This window comes from Thunnus thynnus, chromosome 23 (assembly GCF_963924715.1).
Source record: "Thunnus thynnus chromosome 23, fThuThy2.1, whole genome shotgun sequence".
NCBI classification, from domain to species: Eukaryota; Metazoa; Chordata; class Actinopteri; order Scombriformes; family Scombridae; genus Thunnus; species Thunnus thynnus.
Window position 1 is genome coordinate 11,710,629 of NC_089539.1, and position 21,415 is coordinate 11,732,043.

General features: G+C 42.9%; 1 protein-coding gene across 2 annotated transcripts in view; it reads left to right on the forward strand.

Annotated features, from left to right (window-relative positions):
* Positions 1 to 21,415, forward strand: part of mdfic (MyoD family inhibitor domain containing) — a 216,173-nt gene that overhangs the window by 91,497 nt on the left and 103,261 nt on the right. The window contains exons 5-6 of one of the 2 annotated variants that reach the window (XM_067582219.1): positions 14,037 to 14,074; positions 16,001 to 16,379. In XM_067582219.1, coding sequence (XP_067438320.1) covers positions 14,037 to 14,074; positions 16,001 to 16,186 — 224 coding nt within the window. In that variant the 3' untranslated portion in view covers positions 16,187 to 16,379. Of the gene's footprint in view, positions 1 to 14,036; positions 14,075 to 16,000; positions 16,380 to 21,415 lie in introns of those variants that run through there. The other variant, XM_067582220.1, reaches the window with a different exon arrangement.

Here is a 21,415-nt window from a genome sequence, read left to right on the forward strand (position 1 = left end):
AAGAAATTTCAGATAAATGTGTCATTCTGTAATTAGTCTGCATATTTTGAACCACTGGGTCAAACCCTGAGTTACAGAAACAGTAATTCCAAGTTTGAAAACAATGAAAGGTTTGCTGATTAGCTAAAACCTTCGCTGGTAGTTTCCAGTATATTAGCCTTTCAGTTCCCGACAGGGGCTACATGGTGTTAACATGCAGAAACAAGTGGCATGTATGACTGCCAAGTCTCCCTCCCCTCTCCTCCCCCTCACCACCTCTTTCCCCTTTTCCTCCCATCCTTTCTACCATCAGTGTTTAACCCCGCTCAATTTGCCCGTCTGGATGAAACAATACTTGTGATCAGCGCGTGTAATGGCACCTTATTAACCCCAATTACCACAATTAAAACCCTGCTGCCACTGGGCCCCTTTCAAGTCTTAATTAATCAGATGGCAGCGAAGAGGCCGTTTGGTGTGTCCCCCCCCCCTTCATACACACGACACACGTACACACTCATGCGCTGGCACTCACACACACCTTCTCCCCAGCCTTGACCGACCATGTGGCCTCGCTAAAAAGCACATCTGGCGGAACAAAACGTCTCCATGCTGGCAGACAAATGCCTCCACTTTACAAATGAAAGGCAAGCCTCTCTCTTCCTCTCTCTTTCACTCTCTCTCTGCCTGTTTCTCTCTCTCTCTCTCTCTCTCTCTCTCTCTTCCCATCTCTGTGATGTGGGTATAATGAACATTACAAGCCCCCTTGGCACAGTGCCTTATTGGGAGGGTTTGGAAAGCTGCCCAGTTTGTTCCTCGCTAATTGCTTAATTGATGCATTGTTTTTACTGATGATATGGATTTGCCCTCCTCCTCTTCTCCTCTCCCTCCCGACCGCTGCACATGGAAACAGATACAAAAGGAATTACACCCTATTAGCAAGTCATGGTCCCTTTCAGCAGACTGTATTAGAGACTTAAAACCATTGTGATGGCTTCCCTAATTGAGCACAACCACTTGATGTAACATAATGCCATGTAAATAAAACCACTTCCCCCCCTACTGCTCACGTTTCATAAGCAGCCGCAAGAGACAAATGAATATCTAGCTGCTATAGTGCTAACAAGAGACTCTTTTATAGCCATTGCAGAAATCATTTAAAGATTATACTTGGAAAGAGGCTTTTATTTGTTGGTTGTTGCATTAACTCTCATTGCCTTCCTGTGATTTCCTTCACCAAGCCAATAACATGCAGACTGTGTACATGCAAGTACTGGTGTGTCCAGTACGGATAAATAAATGGCATTTAGTTGGTGTGCTGCACTTTAATTAGCAGGCAATGAGTTAATGAAGGCCTCATGTGGGGAAAGAGGTTGGAGCCTCGTAGTAGTGTCGCTCAATAGGCGCACTCTTTAATGCATTCCTCTTTTTCTCTAGATAACTCTCTTTCCTCTCGATCTCCTGGAGTGTTTCACTTCACCTAACACAGCGCACGCACAAGTATGTGCACACCCATAGCCCTCTGCATATTCCCACTGATGTCTAGGATAAAGAGGATGTTTTTCCCTCCATCGGTGTGTTTGTCCCTGGCTCCGTCAGAGAGGGAATGCTCTCTGACGGCTTCCTGCCAAGAGGGGCCAGGAATCAGCAAGATGAAGGAGAGGCTGGTCCACTGAGAGATGCCGAAGACACAAACACACACACACACAATGTGACACACGCGGTCACAAACAGAAATGCTTGTACACATACATATCGTGCACACAAAAACACATATACAGGTACAGGCACACATGTGTACACACACACACACACACACACACACACACATAAACTTCAAGGCCTCAGAGAGAGTGAGAGAGAGCTAGAGAGAGTTGGATGTTATTTATTCATCAGTCTTTCTTGTAGTCAGGAGGCAACAAGCCCCCGGAGCTGTAAACACACAGAGACATAGGCCTCAGTGAGCTCTAACCCTGGGAATAACAAGTGGTCCACATACGAGCTTGCACACACACATGTTGGATGCCTGCACAAACACATCCACGGGGTGTCAGAGCCCTGACATTGCAAAGACAAGACAGCAACCTTCCTGGGACTGATGGAAGACAAAAGCTGACTACAATGCAAGACAGGGTCTCAACGATCTAACCAGCGTATGTAAACCACTGTCACACCATCACAAAAGAACAGCAGACTTGATTCTGAAGCATGATAAATTGATTTTTGTACTTTCATACATACTTTGGCTGAATATTAATTGAAACGGGCGTGCAGGATGGGATAGGAGGGAGGAAAGGGAAAGGAAATAATCGTCTAACAGGAAAAAAAAAAAAAAAAATGTGCTGAAGGAATGGGATCTGGCATCCCTGCGTAAAAATAGCATCCCCTGCAAACACATTTGCTATTATCTCTTTGGTGCAGCGCAGAGTAGCGCAGGCTGCACTCCGGCCCCCCTATGGAGCCAGACGGCAGCATTTACATGAAGCCTAAGCAGGAGAGGGGAAATTACAACTATTGTGACTTGCCTTTCTACAGGGTTTATTGCATTATCATAATGTGGCGAGAGAGCATGATAGCTGTGGTGTCAACTGACATCTGCGGTGTGAAGGAGACTCTTCGGTGTCTCTCCGCATGGGCCCTCAACTGTGACTTTCTTTCTTTCGGTCGATCCGTCTTTCTGTCTTCCTGTTCTTCTTTCTTTCGTTCAAACTTTTCTTTCTTTCTTTATGTCTTTACGTCTTAATATAATTATTTCTTGCTTTTTCTCTCAGCATCTTCCTCAGTTCTCATTCTGCGTGTGTTGTGCATGTGTGAATCTCAGTAGCAACACGCCCACCCAAGCAGGCCACACTGGGCCAGGGAGGACTCTGCTAGTCAGATCTACAGGGACCTGCCCCAAGCAGATGTTCACTACCCCCCTGAATGTGTTTGTGTGCACTTACAGGATTCCTGTGTTTCCCTTCTTTAGTATGTGTGTATCCACGCTGAATGCATATTTCTGTGTGTGTGTGTGTGTGTGTTTGCATTCCCCTATTGACGCACCTACACATGCAACGGCCTTCTGATCCACTTTGTGATTTCTGCCACTTCAAGCACCCTCTCCTTCAGCGCTCTGTGACCGAACACCTGCTGTACAGCAATCTTTTAATGAGCGGTCCACCTGAGAGAGGAGGAATGAGGAGCAGGAGGAGGAGAAGGATTTCATGGGTCTTTATTTTTCCCTTCAGCGGTGCCACCTGTGCCGTGTTAAGAGATGTAAGGCGTTATCCCTCTGCGGTAGGCGTTTGGCTTTGATTAGCATCGCAATCACACAGCAGACACAAAAAAAAAAATAAGTGATGCATTAGCAAGAGGAGGCACACATCCAAACATGCCCCCGTGTACACAGGAGACTGTCCTCACAGAGCACATGAGCAGTCTATTTACCATTTTCCATACCCAGTAAAAAAAAAAAACAAATGGCTATCCCCCATAGTGTGCTACCTAGGAGAGAGTACCCACTCTTTCCATTATTCTCTCTCATCTCCTCTGCTCTCCTCTCGTTATTTTCACTTCTCACTCCTTAATATTACGCCGAGCTCGTGTGTGTCTGGCCGCAAGTATGCATGCACTTAAGCGTATATGTGTCTGCATGTGTGTGTCTAGAGTGTGGGTGTTTGGGCAGTGCTCAGTCTGAGCAGCGAGGAGGTGATTTGTAGTAGGGGCCTCTACTACAATGCTCACTTCAAAAGCTCCTTCAGGATGCTGCACACTCTCGCGCTCTCCCGCACTCTGGGCCCAAATCAGCGGGTGAGTTCCTGCTTTGCGCGGCATTAACCTACCATTTCCCTCATCCTCCTCATACATTATGTCCTTTGAATTTGTGTACCTAATTAGACCTTTGGGTTTGCTCAAGCTGCTTGTCTAATTTATTTGGCTCACATTCACTGAGGTACATGCACTTTTTGTCCTTTCTGTGTGTCAAATAAAATGCTGGGCTGTTACTTTGTAAATGAGGTGAGTTTTACGTGTTTTTTCACTGTCTTCTAGGATGAGATTATTCCATGATAAAGAACATTTTGTTTTGTCTATACTTGTAGCTGAAATCAGCCTACTTCCCCTTTGAAATGTCTGTTTCAACTCCGCATAGCACAAAATGAAAACACGCTTTCTCCTGAAGCACCAGACAGGCTACAGCTCTTACAATATATCACATATTTTCATAGGTTTAAGAGTAATTTCTTAGACAGCGAAAAGACTTCAGACTGACACATTCATTGAATGTACCCCCAATACTCTGAAGGCTGATCAAATAGGCTGATTTTTATTTGTACATACTCCATTAAAAGCCTCAGTGGACATGTTTTCTCTCTTAAAGAAGGAAAGGGGCGGCTTCGCAACCCACTAGAGAAAATTTCATAAACAGTCACAATTAATTAGCTAAACCGATCGTCTTAAAGCGCCGTTTATATCCAGATAAGGATTTAACTGTACATGAGAGGGAAAATGTTATGAATTGTGAAATATTGATGGTGTTTGTATAAACGCCTTTGCTTATGTCTCTTTTAAACTGTTTATAAATTCTAATGCGGGGCCTTTGGACTCCTGCAGTTTGGGTTTGTTAGCATTTAATGCAGAAGGGCGGGGAAGCGATGGGCAAATAAGCAAAGGCCTGCAGAGATTACTAAATCGAGCTCTGAAGTGCAAATGAGCTTCTTCCTCTCTTGGATTCTAGATTATTTTTTTTTATTACACACTGACATTGAAACATGGGACATGGGAAACATGTTTATTTCAGCTAATATTAGCATGCCTGGCCAAAAGATTTCTCCCTGTAAAGCTGAGGTGCTTAATTAAATTAGATCTCAGTTCTGCTAATTCCTTGTTGTGCCATTAGTACTGTATAATATTAGAGGGCACCATAGCTCACTAATGACTCAAACAACAAAGTCCAGATGGAAAAATCAGACAACTGTGTGTCATGAAACAATTTAAAAAAATTTTACTCCCAGCTGCCAAGCTGACTAACACATGTGCAACGTTTGAATTAACAGCTTGTCAGTGTTTATATTTGGGCAAAAACTTTGTTGGAACCTTTCACCTTCTAAAAGCCACTGGCACAGCTTGACCGTCTTTTTCCTCTCTGCTGGAACAGCTTGAGTCGAGGCCTGATTAAAAAGCACAGACGTTGGCTGTGTCTTCCTGGGAGGTAAGAGCTAGCTAGGAGCCTGTTCGGGGCCTCGGGGAAATAAAGATTTGGATCAGGCTGATTTGAGTAGATGAAGATAGTGTGGTAATTACAGGCATCCCAGATCTCAGCAGTAGATATAGCGAGCCAGGCCCAGAGCTTATGGGAGTGTGATAAAGATGGAGTCCTGTGTATTGGCAGGCAAGCGTGGTGGATGATGAAGGGAGTGGGGAGTCATTCTGTCACTGATCCACAAAATCACATGAAATAGGACCCAGGGTAAGTCACTAACTGCGTGACATCTCCTGTCATGGTACGAAAATATAAATGTATGCCATTTGAAACAGGAAGAAAGCAGTTGGTCTGTATGCATTACTAATGCGATTATGATTTCTGTATTAGCTTTTTTTTGCGGCTATTATTAAAATCATATTAGCACATTTGATTCAGTTTTACATCTTTGTCTCTCTTTATTTGCATCTTTTTCCACCATTCCCGGATGTCTCTGTGCTCTTTAAAGTTAATTTATATAGAAAATCTGATGAAAATTATAAGGGAGAGGATGATTATCAGAGGAAAAATTTCACCCACTCTGGTGATAGACACTAATAGGACTCCATTGTTGGTAGCATTTAGCCTGTCCTGATTACCTTGTTTTTCATGGCTGCAACCTAAGGTGGGTCTCCATCCTGCCAAACCTCCAGCCCTCCATCCCTCCTCCTGGGTGACATTTCAGACGGGGCCCTGAGGGCATTCGGAGGGGAGGCATCGAACAAGGTAATTGCGGCGAGGTTTTCCCTCACTAAATTAACCTCTGCTCGGAAATTTATTGGCCAGCCAGCTCTCCAGAATTATTTAAACTTGCCGTTATTTCTGTGTTGAGCAGAGAGACATTCTGGCTTTGCGGGGTTTATTTATACATATATTTTTTTTATTTCTTGTCTTCTCATCTCTTTACTCAGAGGTTTGATTACGTAGAGATGGAGGATGTGTATGGAGGAAATGACAGCGGACTGTAATTCATTACAGACAGACGCGAGCTTTTGGAACATTTTTTAACTGATCACCTGTGGAAATATACAAGAGGTTGCGTAGTTTTGATGGCTGGGTGAAGTCAGCGCACTCCCAAGGGTCAAAGCCGGGCCACAATACAGTACACTGTCGCTAATATATGCTGCTTGAGAAGAAAGCCAAAGGAATTTGTCCTTTTTTTGCCATTTCAATTCTCTGTTTGGCTGCCTTGTCCCTCCCATTTTGTCCATTTGAACCTGACTTATGACTTCAGTTTAATAGTTGTAATAATACTGCTTATTATGGCCATGACATTATACATTCCACCATTTCCCCAATTGCTCTCAGAATAGCTGTTTTTTTCTTGGGGTGGCAAGCTCTTGGAACAAAGTATGCAGTTCCACCTGGACAGAATTTAGGCAGTGCTGACTTTATGCCAGAAACACAATCGGCACATTTGTTAGATTTTCATAACTGTCATTACTGCACACCTCAAGAGTTCGACCTCACACATGCAGCCTATAAGGTCTGAATGGGCGCCCTTTATGGCACATTAGAGCAACTGTGTGGAAATCAAACGTGCACAGTATTAATATTTAAGAGGAATATTAAGGCATGTCATACCATTAGGAACCATGAACTTGACCCTCTCTAAACTTTCCTGGCCACTGTTTTAGAAAGGGTAGAGATAAATGGATATGCTGGAAACCTTTTCAGTCTCCTCGTGTCCCCTATATGGCATATTAAATTATCCTGGGTTCAGTTACAGGGGCTTGACTAATGTTAAAGTGTCTCTTTCGCTGCTTGTGTAACTGAAATATGTCGGCCGGTTCTGAATAAACATCAATCTCTACGCCTGTGCCTCTGGATGAGATGATTGGCCAAATCGTAAAGCGGAGACAGCTGGTGGGGTAATGTCAGCTCGGCCGGGACGGACAGTCAGCGCATCATGATTTACATTGCATCTGGCATTTTGGCCAACCGACGGAGGAAAGTATCAGTCAGATTTATTTGACTTTTCTTTCCTCTCTTCCTCCTCTCTTCAGCTCCTTTCTCAGCTTGCTGACAGGCCCTCAAGTCATTCTAGTGTGTCTACACATGTAAAAGGCTCCTTTAAGGAGGGAGTAAGGAGGTTACACTTCTCTTTTTTCCACCGTCTCCCTCTCTTTCTTCTCTGTCTCTGTCTCTCATTGGAGCGCTGCCAATTTACCGGCACAGTCCATGACGAGGAGTGCAGATAGGAGATGGGAGACAGGCAATGTCAGAGACAGGCACTCACCCTTCTGACCAAGGCTAGTTTGTTGTCTGTATGTGCTGCATAACCATTTGCACATTTCCCTTCTATCTCGTATTCACTGACCTAGCACCTCACGGCCCCCAACCCATCATCCCTTACTGCACCAATTTGTGAATCAGCTTATGATAATGGCCCGATCATAACGGAGCAGGCCCCCATTGAAATGAGATCGGCTGCGACAGTGCTGACCTTTCAGCGGAGGCAGGAGTAGTAAAGCGCTCACACCGTAACAAGGTCTGTTGAGTAAGCAACTTAGAAGGCAAGGTTACTGTCCCTGGAAAAATGTACGAGAGAAATAGGAAGAGCGAGAGAGTGTGTGTCTGTGTGTGTGAGTGAGAGACAATGTTCTGATTGTGATTTCGCAAGTCGATTAACTTCTGTGAGTGCCGTGTCTGTGTGTGTGTGTGTTGTGGACGTTCTGCTGATGCGGATGGTTTCTAAGAGCGTACAGGACACTGACGGGTGGGGCAGCTTGACGTAGATGATCTTTACGCATCAAATGGAGAGGCATCAATTTCAGGTGAATGGCCCTGGTCCTTGCACTGAAATCCACCCCTTTATCCACTTGAGTAAGAAGGATAGAAATGTCGTTCATTCAGCACAGCATACACTGATGTTAGGGTTAGTCATGCAGAGGCTATACATTTTAACATCTGCTATAGTGTGTTTGTGTATGCATGCGTGTCCATGTGTGTCCGTGTGTGCTTTTGCAAGAGAGTGGGAACTGATTTGAGGGCACATGCACATTCATACCATCCTTGGAGTTTCCTCAGTTGTTTTGCCCCTCCATAAATAAAACAGCTTCTTTTGGCCTTGCTGACAGGACCTGTAATGGAGTCTGCATCACCAGTGTGACTGACTGACTGTTTTATCTTAACTGGTAGACCATGAAGCAGCCAGTTCACTTTTACCTGGGGCCTGACAACAAGCAAGGGCAGTTGGAGATGACTCAGTGTGTGTACAGAGTGTGTTGATACCTGTGTTTGTGTTGTGTATCACCATGTGTCACTATCTGCCTGTACGGTTCATGCACGGACGTTTACGCGCATCTCCCAGCCTACGCGTACATCTGCCTGTATGGTGACACAAAAAAAGGTGAGGGGTGTGCACGATCAATCTTCATTTGGTAATTTATGAAGGCGTCCGCTTGTCAAGTATCCAGCGGCGTCTGGTACAACTCATTCTGCTGTGCTGGAGGGGGGAACCCCAGGGTATCTGCGCCTCCCGTCACCTCCCCTCCCTCCTCATCGCCCTCTCGTACGGTGCCTGCTGCCGTCAGCAGCCCAGAGGCATAGCAGAGAGAGAGACGGAAGACGAAGTGAGAGAGGAAGCCATGCGGGATTAACCCTGTGGCCACCCACGGCAGGTGCTGAGGCAGCCACGCGTCCAGCCTCATTAAGGAAAAGGAGAGAGGGCAGTGTGGCAACAAACACAAGGGGGAAGCCTGGAATGTACATACTGAACCTACTGAACACAAACACACACATCTATTAAACCACTGTGCCATGCCTCAGAGACTGGCACCTATGTAGGTAACATTGACACTTTGGAGGGTGCTTGTCCTTTTCTTTTTGCTCCTTTTCCTCTGTCCCCCTATTTCTCACACCCGTCTCCCCTACCTGCTCTCTCCCTCTTATTCCCTTCCCTTCATTCTCCTTCAGCTTAACTATCTGCACGTTCTCTCCACAAGCTACTGCATTCTGTCCTCACCCCCGCAGCTCCAACTCTTTCCAGCTCTCTTTTCTCCCTGAGTGGACCCATAGGTGGGGTTGGCTCGGTCTGGCAGGCATGCATGTCAGGCCATGGGCACCTGGGTGCGATAATTGTTGACACTTGGTGTTCTGGGCGCACAGGAGAAGACATCAGGTGGTAATTTGGCCCATAACACAGGGAGCACAGCACAGCACTCGGACCAGGGTGAATAGGCAACAATTAGAACCCCTAATTAGCCTAAACACACGGGACTTTCTGTAGATCTCTGTGAGTGTATGTGTGTGTGTGTTTCTGAAAGCATATGTTCCCTTTTTGTGCACATACACCCGAGGTGAACTGTAGTAAGTTTGTCTAAATGCTGAGTACCTAGTTTTTAATCATTTTGAATCCTAATTTCAGTCTGAGTCCTGTTTTGTGGGCCAAGCACGTCTTTTCTAAAGTTCATCCTTTGATGGGAAGTAGCTACTAAATGCAGCACTGCAAGAATCTTATAACAGAGTTCAGTCTAAAACGAGTAGTTTCAACATTAGTCTTTTTACATCACCCCTATTTAACTTGAGTCTGTTAATAGGGCTGCAGAACTGCCCTCAATCATTAATCATGTAAAAATATAGGAATTAGAAAAAAAAATCACTTTGATCCTGATGTGTTACAGAGTTCTTGCAATTCTTCCTATTTGCTCATCTCCCAACCCGTTTCTTTGCCATTCATTTTATCAGCTGATTAAAGATTAAAATTTGCTTTTAAATAAGTGTTTCTGAAATTAGTGTGGTCAGGACAAGAGTTGCGGTGGTCTCCTGGTATCTTTTTTTCCTCTAATTTCAGTGGATGGTCCATTTGTGTGACGACATTTCGGGTGGTGAATTATTCAAGGCACTAAGCAGCACTTTGGGCCAGTTTCCCCCAGTCGGCATCTTTGATTGGAAAAACGGGGGCTGATTTGTGAACGATAGCCCCAGGGCTGCTGGCCTAGGGCGAGCTCAGGGGGGGGACACTGGCCTCCGAGCCCGTCCTGGCCCTAGGGAGGGAAGCTCCGGCCATGGCCGCCAGCCTTCCAGTTTCCAAAGACAGTCCTTGCCTGTCCGCCCCTATCAGCCCTGCCTCTGGAAAGTGAGGTGTGATGCAGGAACGGTTCCACAGAGAGTATCAGACGGATGAGGCACTTTCTGAGCAGCGTCTCTCCCCGCAGCCAGAGCCTCCGTCTCCCGCGGCTGCCTGGGCAATTTGTCGGTCGACCTGCCAGGAGCAGAATGCAAATCCTCACCGGAGGAGATGCACAAGGGCTTCAGTGCCTGCCAGCTGTGTGTGTCAGTGTGAGTGTGTGTCTGTATGTGTGTGTGTGTGTTTGTGTTGCCTGGCAGTCTTTTCTATAACAGCCTAACAGGATAACTGTCATCAAGACCTCAGTGTATCATTGTGGGTATGTGTGTGTGTGTGTGTGTGTGTGTGTAGGTGTGTATAATGTATCATCTGGCTGCTATACTACCACTGTCTCTTTCTCTCTCCCCTTCTCTCTGTCTCTCAGCTAAGACACAACTCTCCTTCACTGCTCATCAACCCACCACTCCTAATTTATAGATGGGCATAAAAACTCTGTATTTTCACTCACCCTGCCCACCTTCCGCCTACCCCTGCATAGCACCAGCATGACAAAATAGGACACATGCTGTTAACCATGTAAAAGTTTTCATTTTTTCCCTTTTCCTCCATCTCCTTCTCTCCTATGTTGCACCTCTCTCTCCTCCTCAGACAATAAGGCTACACATACATCCTCTGCTTGTAAATGATGACTAAGTACTCATCTGGTGAATCGACTGACCCATGGCTCCTGGGTCAAACTCTGGTTTTGACATGTCTCACAGTTTCACAGACACATTCAGCGCACAAAGAAAGATAAATGAATGAAATGCCAACATAAGCAACACAGTGCTCTCCAGACAGCACAGAGTTCAGAGAAGTTTTCAAGGACAACTCCATACACAAGATGAAAGTGATCTTCTGAGCTCTCATCTCATCTTCACCGCTCATATCCAAATACCACCTGGCTTATTCTGTGCTGTCAGCACTTTTTATCTAAAAAATTAATACTTCTTTTTTTTTCTGGTCAGATAGGGGTACTTTATTCGTCGCGGTTTGCCCGGAGTCCTCCGCATCTTCGGAATGTAAAAGATTTGAAGGCACGGATAAAAGGCACTTTTCTAATCAACATTTTTTTTTCCTTAAGCGCTTCTTTCTTTTTAAAAGCTGTTTTTCATTATTTATAAGTGTTCTGAAGGTGCTACTGAGCTGATTTCTTTCACAAGGCCTGATATGAGGCCGATGGAGCTTGCAGAATTGATTAGATAAGCTTGGAAATTACAATGTCGAGCACGCAGTGCTCTGAAATGTGCTCTAAAATACACCCAATGCGAATATTAATACCCAGGGCTTATAAGCACATATTTGAATGCATGGGGGAAGTTGATACATGAAGTTTCATGAACTGTCCAGTATGCACTGCTGTATATTACTGATCAAATAAAATATTACCTCTCCTTCCCGAACGTCATTGGATTGATAGCGATGAGTGGGTAATCGCAATTTCATCATTAGCAGTTGAACATTCAGAGCTAATCTCTGTTTTACTGAATAATTCTGAAAGATGTTAATCAAACATACGAAAGCATATTTGAAATATTTAACCAAACGATATTAATGAAGATCAAAGGGTGGGCTGTTTTTAGCGGATGTTATGTGAAAGGCCTGGGTAATAGCTGGGTCCATAGGAGCACATGAAACACTTTGTCTTCTGCTAAATATTTCATGCCTGGTACCTGTTGTATGGTGCTTAATGAGCTATGGGGGGAAAAAAGGTAATTTATCATGCAAAGTTTTCAAAGGAAATGCAAATTCAGATACACACACGCACACACACACACACACGAACACACATTCCTTGCAATTTTTTTAATACACATTTTTCCTCAAGTAGCATAGCCATAGCCACACCACATTTTCCAGGGTGAATATTTTAGCCCTGAAGAAAAGCAAACTCAAGTGAGAGCAAGAATCAGGGGTCAATGGTGTGTCTTTAAAGAAACTTTCTCTCTGTTCGCCTCTCTACTCAGCTCTGTTCCTCTCTCGAATACTAATATCAGCAGGGAGAGCGAGAGAGGGAGAGATGACAGGAACATTGTGGACGTATGTGTCAGGGAAAGGGGTCAGTTCTGGGCAGACGCATGCAAATGCTCGCCCATTAATAAAATGTATCCAACTTGCTGTCGACTCCTTTTTTTTCTTCCTGTTTTTTTTAAATTATTTTTTGTCTTTCTATTTTCCTTTTTTTTTGGTTAAGAGAATGATACACGAAGAGCCAGTTGAGGCAGAGCTAAAACAGAAGAGTGTGTGTAGGGCTGTGTATTGTCTGTAGTGGAAGAAGTATTCAATTCCTTTGCTTACATACATTAAAAGTAGCAATACTACAATTTTAAGATCTTACCAGTAGAAGTACTGCTTTAAAAATGTAACTTATTTAAAGATGCATAAGTATTACTTGCAAAATGTACTAAAGGTATAAAAGGTAGAAGTCCCCAATATGCAGAATGACACCTGTCAGTTATTATTATGTTATTACTGATGCAATAACACATAAGCAGCCTTTTAATGTTGCATGTGGTCAATTTAATCATTCTGTTTGACATAAATTTGGGTAATTTAATTTCAAACTATGTATCATATTGTAGGAGCTGATTATACAGTTTGTATCATCAGATATTAATTTGCAAAGTAACTGAGTTTCAGTACTGAATCAAAACATGTTTTTACATTTTTTTTATACCGTACTTTGTGGAATACAAACTTGTTTTCTACAAAACCCTATTTCATTGAACAATAGTTGCCAAATAAAATTAACTTAACACAAGCAGCCATACAAAAAAAATTCAGTCAAAAAAAAGTTTAAATCAGAGAATGTCTGGCCAAGGACCAAGTAAAGAAGAATATGAATCTGAGCAAGAATTCAATATGTACTTGATAGTTTTGTGCTACCGACACATCGGCTGGTACCAAAAAAGTATTAAGGTTACATACCCAGGGTGCACCTGTGTATGCATGTCCAAGACTGAGTATGGAAGAGGAAGTATCTGTGTGGGTGTATTAAAGAAAGAAGAGACATAGTAGGTTTAGGTGAGAGAGAGAGAGAGAGTGTGTGTGAGTAAAAAGATAGAGTGAAACACTTGGATCCTTTCCAGTGCTACAGAGCACCAGGGCCAGGAGAAGGGCAGGGCAACAGTAAGAGAGTGACAATCGTCAGGTGATTAGAAAGACTCGGAGGCTAGGTAGACCTACAAAATGAATAACGGCGCACCCCAAACCGCGCCATAAGGCTCAATGGTTTGTGATTTGCAAGTTGATAAGACAAGAAGATTAATAATGCCGCATGATAATGGCTGGCTGAAGCTCAGCTGGGGAGATGGTAATGATGGGATATTGCTGTAGGAGCAGTTCACTGAGCCACAGTGGAGTGAGGGAAAGATAGAGAGAGGGAGAGGCAGAGAGATGGAGAGAGAAAGAGAAAGAGAGACAGACTGATGGAGAGAGACTGGTAGAGAGAGAGAGAGGGAGGCTGCAGCCGCATGGGAGGAAAAAAAAAGAACTCATCCCAATTGGCCCTCAGGATATGAGAGTTTGAAAAATGAGAATGCAGTTATCATTTTAATTAGATATAAAGTTTTTTTTTTTTAAATATATATATATTGTGTATATATAATTTTGCTGAAATAAGGACTTCAAAGAACATACTGTACATCTTTGCAATGCACTGTCCCGTCATAATTCCTGAATGACAGTTTTTGTTAATTTGCTTTTTTTTTTTTTTTTTTTTCTCTCTGTCAGGTGGTGTATTGCAGGAGGTTGTGGCTGGTGGTGAGCAGGTAAATCATCTCCCAATACATATACCATTACATACAGTACTCTCAGGCAGATTAAGTTACACACATGTCTGCAGACGTCGAGCAACACCACTTTTTCTCCTAACTGTATGTCTCAAGGTTGCTGTTGTTCCAGAGTGCTGGATCAGTGGTATAATGAATTGTTGTGATGGTTTTTAGGGAAATAGTAAGTACCAGGCTGTAGCAATAATAGTATTTATTCACTATCTAGAAGTGGTCTCTAGTGTGATGTATTGCCACTTTAATTTGACTCTTTTTGTCCTCTGTATCACCATAGAGGAAACAACATCAAATTGCAAAGAAACAGCATCCTTTTTTTTCTTTCTTTCTTTTTAAATCTCATCAACACAAACGTCCAATTTCCCTCTGAGAAACAGGAGCCTAATCTCCCATGGAATTTCTACATTTTTAATGATTACGTTTGATTATGACAAGCTGTTAAACGCTGTGATCTATTTCTGCTAGCTCCCCGTTACATCTTCAGTGCTGTTGACTTGTGTGTTTACACCTCAGACAAACATTTTGTCAGATCCCCGATTCATCTTAATTGCACCACTTTGTCAGCGCCTGTTGATGATCTTTTACCGTACCTTCAGTCAGTGTTACACCGCTGTCTCTTTGTCTAAGACGGCACACATGCTGGAACGACTTAGATACTGATCAAACCGCTTTTCATCTCCGAGGAAACTCATGATTACACAATCAATTCTGAAGCTGAGCCAGTTCTTAGAAATGAAGCGAAGGACCCGAGGGTTGTTTTGCATATACCGAAAATGTTGTCATTGTTTACTTATACTCTAGACCTGACCAAACTTCCTTGTGTGAGCACTCTGATGCAAAACACAGGATCTCTGTTCAGCCAAGACCTCTGAGCTCACTAAAAACAATACCTTTGCTTAACAATCTTTGGGGGAAACAAGATGGTTGATGCAATGCTTAGTGAGTGGTTTTAATCTTAAGGCATGCTGGTTAATTATTCAAAAAGGTTTCTGAACCTGAGAAAAGCTTATTTGAGTAGGTTACAGTCAGATGGTGGAACATCATTGATAGAATGGCATTTGAGTTGTTTGAGGTCAGCGCGGCTCTAAACGATCCCCAAACATCCATTAATGAGTCAGTAATGGTCATTAAGACGTAATTAACACGGCAGAGCGGGGATGTGGGAAACTGTAACTCGAGCAATGTCTCCGCTGTTTTGTCTAATGCTTGGGAAAATAAGATATTACACGATCCAGCCAAGTGTAGGAGGCCTATTTGTGAAAGTAATCACACTAACGAGTGACAAGTTAATTATGTGACAAGTTGTGTTCTGAGGATCAACTTGGCTAACAGATGTTGTTATTGATAGCAGTCCCCAAGAATAGCCATGATAGCTAATCTCATTATGCGGCATGTTAACAGCAGTTGTTACAGTATATGATGCAGTGATGTTTGTCACTGTGTGGCAGATGGCAATTCAACAACACATTATTTATTGCAAGGAGAGTGAGATTTTCACCTCCTGTTTGCATTTAAGTGCCTAAAGGATTTTTTTGACAGCTAATCAAGTCTTTGTTAAAGGAAAGTGAGAAATGATAACAATCTCTAAAGGACAAATGTGGAGACTTTTTCCCCACAGTGGGGATATATAAGGTAGTGTGTGTTAAAGAGGGAAAAAGGGGGGGGGGGAAACCTGCAACCAAAATGTCAAAGTGCCACTTTAAGATCTTTTTTTTCTAAAAGGGACCTACAGTAGATTGATAAGATCAAAATCCTGTCAGCATGTTCCTTTCTGTTTCCATCTAGATTTCCACTTAGACAAGTTTTAATTAGATAGCAATAAGTAATTAGTATTTAAAAAGTTTTTCAGGCTCTAAGTCACTCTCTCTCTCTTTCTCCTTTCCTTTCCTCTCTCTGTATGTATGACAGATGTGTTGGATGCCCCTGGCGCCAGTGATCGCACTGAGAAAAGGGTTGTTTGTCCAAAGTGGGATTGACACTCAGTCAGGGCCCCGCTGGTCACCCCCTATCATCGACATGACACAAAGTGGAATGAGCCACATTAGCGACATGCAGCCGCACACGTGCAGCGCCCCTGCAGTTTACACCCATTAAACGCCCATGATAATGTTCTGAACGCCTGTGGCCCCACACCCCCCGTATCGCTGCTTCCTGGATCTCCGCGCGGTAAGCAGTGATAACTGATGATGAGCGAAGAGACGTGACAGTGTCAATAACCATAATCGTCCCTGGGCAGGAAATAATGAAGCGTATGTGCCATGTCAGCCCTACATGCCTTCAATATCCTCTAATAAAATGAAGTGGAAAAAAATTTTATCTGAGGGGAAAAAAAACAACAATCAATAAAGCCATCTAATGATAAATGCGAAATTGCCATGTGGAGTGAATATTATTTTCCCTCTCTGAGGATGCTGGGCAGATTATTAGGATGAAGGGGAGAAGCCTATTTGTATGTAAATGGGAGATTGATTATATTTATTTGCTGGCAGAGGGGCTCTGAACAGCTCGTCTCTGTGACACACACACACACACACGCGCACACACACACACAAAGACAAGTGAGAGACATCCATAGAGAGTCTGGCCATCAGACAGCTGTTTTTCTGTCTGTTCTACGTCCAGGCCCTTTTGACAGAGGAAAGAAATAATACAGAAAAGACAGAGGGAGAGAGAGATCATTCTTCTAGCTGCCAGCTCCGGCAGGGCTCACCTCTCCAGAATATTCTAATTACCAGCCCTCCTCATTACAGATGCCATGTCAATGAGAGAGGGGAGGAAAAAAAAAAAAAAGAGAGAGAAAGAGAACTTCAAGCAGAGAGGACCAATTCTGTAATTTCTTAATCACTTTTTTGGCAACCTTTGCATGTGCCCCTGTTAATGCCACAAATTGAATGTTTCTTTGGTTTCTCTCTAAATAGGCTATCATGCCGTTGCGGCGGTGCTTAGCGAAATCTATTATTGTCATTTGCATAGGGGCCTTTTTAGTGGCAGGATCCTACAGAGGGGCGAAGAACAAAGAGCTCATGAGGGAGAAAATAGGACAGGAATGATCCGGCGCTGCCTTCAAAATGTGACGTCAGGTCCCTAATGAAATCTTTTGACTGAGACCATAGCAAATGGTGGAATCTATATCTGACACTTAATGGTTTGCATAGAAATTAGAGACAGAGAGCGAGCGAAGGACCCCCTTTCGCTTGATGTCCCCTGATTAATTTACAGCACTTTTGTTACATCGGCATCGTCCAAAATAAATTAACCACGCTGGAGATATCAGAAACGGGAGGGGGGGGAGGAAGGAAATGCAATTTATTAGAGAAAAAAGTGAGATGAGATTAAATAAAACACCTAATTGACAGAAAAAGTCACCAAGCACAAGCGCTGTTCGCCATTGTTGAAGAGAAGCATGTGTATGTGTTTGGAAGGAAAGAAGGGAGGGGGGGGCATAAGAGGGAGAAATAAAGAAAGAGCGATAGAGTGAAAGAGCTGGCCACTTGATTTCCTATGAAAATTAATCGGCTATCAAACAATCTTGGTCTGCTGAGGATGATTATACAGCAGGGGCAGCAACAGAGGAGGCAGGGGGAGAAAGTGCGAGTAAGAGAGAGGGAGAGGGAGAGAATGCCCTTTGTGTAGGTGAAATGTGTCGGAGACTGTCATCGTAATATACCTCAGTGAAATGAAGGTTAATTCTGATGTACAGCCTGCATGGCCGTCATTATCGGCGAATCATGAAAATAAATTAAGCCACTGAAATAGATACTCCTCTGGTACGCGGCAGGGATCTCATGAAGGATGGACGGCTGAACTTTACAGATTATTATTGGGAAATAGTGCCGAATTCAATTAATGCACCTAAAAGACACCTTTATAGAGGGCAGCCATAATTTAAATGACAGCAGGGTGTAATTTTGCTTGTTATAAGTCAAATTTGCAGAGTTTCATGTTTCATGCGTTTTTCTCCTTCCCCCAGCCCATTTTATCCCTTTTCTCCCCCCCCCCAGCCCCCCCCCCTTTTTATTATTTTTTTTTTCTGTTTGCCGAGGATCTTCTTGTCTTGTCCTTACTCCAAGAAAATTCCTGAAAAGACGAAAACACTTCCTCATGTTAAGGTGTATGCTGCTGTACAGCTGAAATCAGATATACAAAAAAAAATTAAATATATAAAGCAAAAACATCCACTGCATTTTCAGTATTGCAACCACTCTCCATCTCCTCCCGAGTCTCAAAGTATATTTACTGTAATCCTCTCCGGCAGATCCTGCATCGCCTGTCCGCTTTCTCTATTTCACCGTGCTGGACCCCCCCGTGCACACGAACCTTGCGAAGCATACACATGCAGGAGCCTTTATGTAGATCCACCCCACCTTGAAAACTGAATGAGAGCCCAATGAACTGGGTAAATGGTTGACCTCTCACCTGCGCACAACGGAGAGGGAAGCCAGTGGCTTAATCCAGGCAGGTGTCTGACAAGCAGGCGAACACGGTCAGGTCCGTATCGCGCTGACCCTCGCTCAGACCTCCCTTATCTAATAATCTACACCTCTCTGTAACAGGAGGGTTGAATTAACACCTCAACGGGGCACGAGGCTTCTGATTAACACACATCACCCCACCAAGCCGCTGCCTGCCTGCCCAAATAAAAGAGCAGGAGAGAGAGGAGATTTAGAAAGACCTTGATGCTCACATATGCACACATTCACAAGTCTATGCACACAAACACATATATAAACTCACATGAATAAACTGTATTTTTTATAATTTGACCAGCACTTGCACACACACATCTCTCTTTTTTTTTTTAACAGCATGATCACCACATGCAAGCTTTAACATGGCTGTTTTATGACAGTTTTCCGAATAACCAGGAAAATAATGTGCACCCAGAAATAAAATATTGGAAGAAATGTTACAGTCTGTCGGGTTTCTTCTGTAGAGCAGCTCGGCACGTCTGTTGTTTAATTTGACATAAATAGTTTTCCCCATCTAAACACAGGCCATGTTAAATATTTATGTGCCTGTTTTTTTATTTTATGAAAGATTTGTGCGATGCAAAATAGAAAGTGAACTAGCTGTATCTTTATGGCGCATGAAATATATGAATGGATTAAGGAGCAAGCTCGCAAGAATGCTGTATATTGAAAATTGCGTCATAAAAAGCAGAAGAGCGATGCGTGAAAATAGGTGGATGAAAACTGTTCATATAAAAGTTGGGAGTTGTTAAAAGTATTTAAAAAAAAAAAAAAAAAAAGACAAATCCCACCACTGACTTATCCCATTCTCAGCCCATTGAGGAAAGCCAAATAAGAGTAATTGTGTTTGAGGGTAGAATGTAGTAATTTAGACTGTTAAAACCATTGGTTTCATCTTTATTTAATCTCATCCGTGGTGAGAAATCATATCCTCTCTTTTTTCCAAAGCCAAACACACACAAATCTTCACTTCCTTCCTCTTCTCTCCCTCTTTTTCTCCTCTCAATTTCCCCCCTTTTCAACTCTAACAGTTTAAAGAATCCTTCCACTATCATTATTAGTATTGAACTCATTTCTAAATTCAGAAATTGGCTAAGGAAGATCATTCATTGCAGCAGATAGTAAAATCAATAGCTTTTGTGTCAGGCGGCAGGGTCTGTCTCCGTCTCTCAGGGTGGGTTGGAGCTAGGAATGTGTGTGTGTGTGTGTGTGTGTGTGTGTGTGTTTGAGCAGCAGAGTACAGTACAGAGTGCAGACAAAAGGCGAGTGAAAACTGGGGGAGTGGGGCCACCTCTTGACGACATGGATACACAGTCACACACACTTACACACACACACGCACACGCACACACAGATTTCCCAGTACCTCCTCTAGCTGCAGGTCCAGACACACACACACATTTATATATTGAATACACATGCCTATACATACACAAACATATATTTATATATTTGAACTTAAAATAAATAAAACATCTACAGGAATTAACTCATTTGCTCAGTTTTTTTTGGTAATTCACACACACATTTACAAGATATAAATATGCTCAAATTTAAAGACATATATACTTAATTATTGGATTTGATTTTATGCATTAACACACACCAAATACATTCATATACACACTCGTACACACACACTTTTTGTGCAGGCGGAGCCCAGTGACAGAACGAGGACAGCTTATCCCAATGAGAGTCAAATCAATCAAGTCCTTTTAATCACCACTCTGCTTTTATAGTGTGGCAGTAATGATGGAAGCCTATGTAGGGGCAATCCCCTAAGACCCCCCATACCCCCCCCCCAATGTAGCTCAGATTGAAGCCGACACACACACTCAACTCTGATGATTTTCATTTCTCAATTACATTATCTTATTAACCAATCAATTGCCAGCCTTATCAATAATTAATGTCTCCCCAACTATTAGAACGTAGATTAGATTAAACGCCAGTCTCTTGTATCCCCTCTTTGATACTTTTAACTGGGCCCTTCATGGCCATGCAATTTTAAGAGAATACTTAATGTGTAAATGAATTTTAAAATATATGTGTATTTGTCAACTAACGCTGTTTAGAAAGAGATGACCAATGCTGTTTTTTTCTTTATCAATTTGTCTTTTTTTTTAAAAATATAACACATTTTCTCTTACTGTAAAACGTCATATTACCCTTACAGTGCACTACATGATAAATAAAATATAAAAATATAAAGCAACCAAAATGTACTGCATAGATTTTCAGTCAAAGATGTTTTATGTTGAGCCTTGAAATCATATTTTCCTTTTATCAAGTGAATACTGCCATTAAGTTAATAATTCTAGTTGTTTCTAATGCAGTTTCACATGCATTTGAATTAAAACCTCTCTGTCACTGGCTGCTGACCGATATTTTTTAAACACTCTTCTACTAAGAAATATGAGGTTTTAAGACTCACTACCAGATTAAATGACTGCTTAAGAGGGATATTTTTTGCAGTGCAGTGCCCAGCTCTGGCATGCGCTGCTGCTCCTGCTGACTGCCAGACGAGTGCTCGGAGGGGTGTAAAGGAACGAGCTTATGGATCGATGTCTCACTCTGCTCAGCCCAGCTGTAGCTGTTGTTTCTCACACAGAGAGGCTTTGTCTGGGCTCCGCAAAAAAAAAAAACAAAAAAAAAAAAACACTGGTAACAACTGTTTACCGTCTGCTGCCTCAGGCCTGAGCTGGAGCCTTGAACTCGCTACACCTTGCGGTAACCGGTAGCTCGCTCTTTGAGGCTTGCTAATATGAGCTGCTTCGACAAAACAGAAGTGGTCTGGGGGTTGGGAGTTGGTGTTATTGAAACATCAGAATTTTGACTTGTATAGGAAAACCCC